The sequence below is a fragment of the Triticum dicoccoides genome, chromosome 5B (genome assembly GCF_002162155.2).
Source record: "Triticum dicoccoides isolate Atlit2015 ecotype Zavitan chromosome 5B, WEW_v2.0, whole genome shotgun sequence".
In the NCBI taxonomy this organism is placed as follows: Eukaryota; Viridiplantae; Streptophyta; class Magnoliopsida; order Poales; family Poaceae; genus Triticum; species Triticum dicoccoides.
In genome coordinates, this window is record NC_041389.1 from 567,325,891 (window position 1) to 567,329,593 (window position 3,703).

Genomic DNA, 3,703 nt, shown 5'->3' on the forward strand with positions numbered 1-3,703 from the left:
ACCCTAATATGGTGCCAATACTGAATGTTGCCTCCTATGCTGAATGATAAACTGAATTGAACTTACCGAAGGATTGCTGTTAGCAACTGGGATTGAAATTGGTTGGTTTGGGATCTAATCATGGTGGGGTGTTGAGCCTGGAGGGAATGCAGCGAGCAAGGTGACCAAGTGCTCTCCAGAAGCAGCTTCTTTGGAGACGAACTCTCGCCGGCAGACAAGCTGGGGTTCACCAAGGCAGCCATCCAGGCAAAACCAGACTCTGTTCTCAGTCCCAAAATAAGTGTCGTTGACAGGTGTTCTCCTCGCCTTTTGTGTGCATAGTTAGTTTGCTCAGAGATCAGTCTCAAGTCTGAATTTTAGGAAGTTAATTTCCCTGTAAGATGGAGTGGGTTCCCATTGATCCTTAGGTCTTTGCAAAATTCTCATTTTGCATGATGAAGCGCCTGTGCTGCCGAAGAGGTCGGCGCCACCTCGGCTTGGGCGAAAGTTGACTGATTCACTCACAGAAGGTAAGATCAAGATAGTACTGTTTGCTACTGAGTTTTCTTGCGGGCCTCATTATATTCGTCGATAACATGCCATGTTCAATCTTCCAGGCTAGATTGTGGATACATATGGGTACTTGCTACCCAAGCCTTTTGAAGAACAGGTAAGATGAGACATGTTTTCCCTTAATTCCATCAGCAGGAATCAACTTTTCCACATGTGTAGTTTGCTTGATGACTCATGGCCGATTTTCTCATTCTTAGCCCGATGATTGAATGGTGTCGTAAATGCATGAAAATGACCTGACCTTTAAGCATCCTATTTATATGCCATATTTCTCTTGGATTTGTTCATCTACCAGATTAAAGTAGGCCCCCTGCCTCCACTATACTCCAGGACAGTAGACATCATCACACACAAGCAGGTAGTTATAATTAGTTGCAACCAGAAGAAGCTGATGAAACTTGCATTATATTTATATTGTCATCTTCTACGGCTAGCCCACTACTACTTATTAGCTGCAAGATCAGAAGCGATATAGAGAGTAAGCTGAACGAAGAGGCTGCCATGAGCTACTGGGGTTCCTCGCCGGCGTGGGGGGCGGCCCGCCACGGGCCGTCTCCGATGGTGCCCCTCATGGTGGTGCTGGCCCTGGGGTGGGTCATCTACAACGAGGCCCTGTTGGAGTGTTACGAGCGGGTGACCGAGGTGCGGGACACGGTGGCCGACAATGCCATGGTCTTCATCCTCGCCGCCGGGCTCCTGCTGCTCGCCGTCGTCCTCCTCAGCAACCAGATGGAGGTGGTCCTGGTGCCGATGGTGCTGGTGCTGGTCATGCTCTTGATCCAGAACATCGTTGTTGCCGCGCTCCTGCTGCTGCTGGCGGTGTACCTGGCCGGGATATACTACTACCCGCCTCACCGGGGCTACGGCGGCGGCGGCGGCGGCTTCGCCGGGGCCGGGGGTGACTGGACGGGCTGGGGCTGCGGGCTGGGGTTCTACATGCTGCTGCTGCTCTGCCTGGTGCTGTGCGCCATGTTTTCGGAGGAGGGCGGCAGCTGGTGGATCCCAGGCGTGCTGCTGGCTGCATGCCTGCTCTGCCTCAACCTCTTCTCAGGTGGCAAAGTCTTAGGCCAGGAGTACTTTTAACCCTTGTGTTCTTCGGGGCAGAGCTTAGTTATCGTTGTCTCATGGCATTACCGCTCATGGCTCCCTCCTTAGATTTGTCTGCTATCATCATAAGAATTTTAGCAGACGCGTGGTGACCGGTGACGCCCTGCTGCAAGGATTTGAAAGTAAAATGGACCTTTAACAGCGTCCCATGCATCCCATTTGGCCATGTTGAGCATGCTGGGTCGAGCTTCAGAAGATTAAAACAGAGGAAACGGCCATCATTAACACGAAACACATACATCAAAGAGAAATGCTAAGATGAGCCATTAATAGCACGTTCGTATGTGGAGTTTCAGACATAGCACAACTGAACTACCACTCTCAAAATGATTCGGCAAGTCTATCTGCAGGTGAAGTTTACTCACGCCCAAGGATAATCGATTTGGGCCGTCTTTGCACTTTGTGTAAGGTAAATAACTCTACCAAGTACTCCGTCCGTAAACTAATATAAGGGCGTTTAGATCACTACTTTAGTGATCTAAACGCTCTTATATTAACTTACAGAGGGAGTACATACTGTATCTAAGAGCATCTCTAGTCCTCTATCCTTCAATCCTCTAAACTTATCATTTAATCTCCTAAAACTTGAATTTGCGGGCACCTAGCCTTTTCCCTAAACTTAACCCCCTCAAACAGACTCGACCCCACATGTAAGCCTTTCTTCATCATCTTCTTCCTTCTTCCTCTTCTTGCTTTCATGTGGCCAGCAACAACTTCTCGCCAGTAGATGATGTCCATGAGCTAGCATGGGCCTGGGATAGATGATCCTCAAAAATAATTTGATAGAGGCTCACCGAACACGAAGTACACATGCGAGGAAGCAGAGGAAATTTGTCCTCCACGGGCTTTGGTTTGGGCAGTTCTTTGTCTGAATGGGTTCTTATCCTCTCCCTTCTCCTAGTGGCACGACAATGTTGTCCGAAACGGAACGATTTATCAGAATCTGCGATGGCAGCCGGCGGCCAGTGTGTTCTCCTTTATGTGATGCTTTTCCTTTAAAAGTGCTCCTCCGGCCATAGTGCAACTTTGCTCATGGCCCGGGACGACGTGAAGACAAAAAAAGCGCCGGAACCTCGCCGGAGACGGGGGGTGAGGGGGGTAGGCCCAACCGAGTCGTGAGCATCTCCTTATTTTTACTAAGTGTAGGCTAAAAGGTTTTGGGTAAGGGCTAGGTGGGCGATAATCCTGCCAACTATTTTTTAGGGGGATTAATGCTTTTTAGAAGAAGGGCTAAACATGCTCTAATATATGTGCTTGTACCCCCATACAAGTGTACTCTCTATCCTCACCGTCCATTTTTGCATAAAAGTTTGTGCACGCAAATTTTTCTATTTTGTTTCTCACAAAAACAACATTTGAACTTGAAACTTTGAACATCCACATCACACGAGTACTACCATGTGCAAAAAAGTCTTCGGACTTTTTTGGCGCAACATATATTTTAAAAGAATGATATAACTCATTTAAAATTTGACAAATTTATATATTATAAAAAAACAAAAACATTTTATGCGGTGAGTGGCACTTGTGTATAGTCAACCTGCAAAGTTCCATAGCGCAATGTTCTCTGAGTTTGGAAGAAACAAAAAAGAGAAAATAAGAATAGCACAAATCTTGACGCAAACTGGAGGGACGAGATAGAGGGTACACTGGTATTAGGGTACAGCAAATTCATACCCCTAATATACCGCTCTCATTTAATACTCCCATAGTTCCAGTCAATAGACAAATGTTGAAGAAGGGAAAAGAGGACTATCGTGTTAAACATGAAAAGAAAGGGAGTACTATCTTACATTTCCTTTTTCCTTTTTAGACCAACCTCTAGATGCAATATTACAATCTTAAGGACCGGTAACCGTAAAAAAAGAATGAATGCAATAGATAGTAGGTGGCGGTGGCACTGGCAAGGAGGGTGGAAACCCTAATCGCCTAGGAGGTAGAGGAAAATGAGTGGGCTAAGAGGATTCCAAACGCAATTCACAAGATGACTAAGATTTGAGTTTCTTGTATAAGTGATTATTACTTTATAAAGGACTTTGTATGA

The 3,703-nt window shown here is 46.4% G+C and overlaps 1 protein-coding gene across 1 annotated transcript; it reads left to right on the forward strand.

Annotated features, from left to right (window-relative positions):
• Positions 1 to 13: 13 nt before the first annotated feature.
• Positions 14 to 1,812, forward strand: LOC119311672. The gene is made up of 2 exons (XM_037587343.1): positions 14 to 509; positions 597 to 1,812. The coding sequence occupies exon 2, from the start codon at positions 1,054 to 1,056 to the stop codon at positions 1,633 to 1,635; it is 582 nt and encodes a 193-aa protein (XP_037443240.1). The 5' UTR covers positions 14 to 509; positions 597 to 1,053; the 3' UTR covers positions 1,636 to 1,812.
• Positions 1,813 to 3,703: the final 1,891 nt, after the last annotated feature.

Coding starts and splice junctions, on each gene's coding strand:
- LOC119311672 (XM_037587343.1), top strand. CDS start 1,054: ATGAGCTACTGGGGTTCCTCGCCGGCGTGGGGGGCGGCCCGCCACGGG.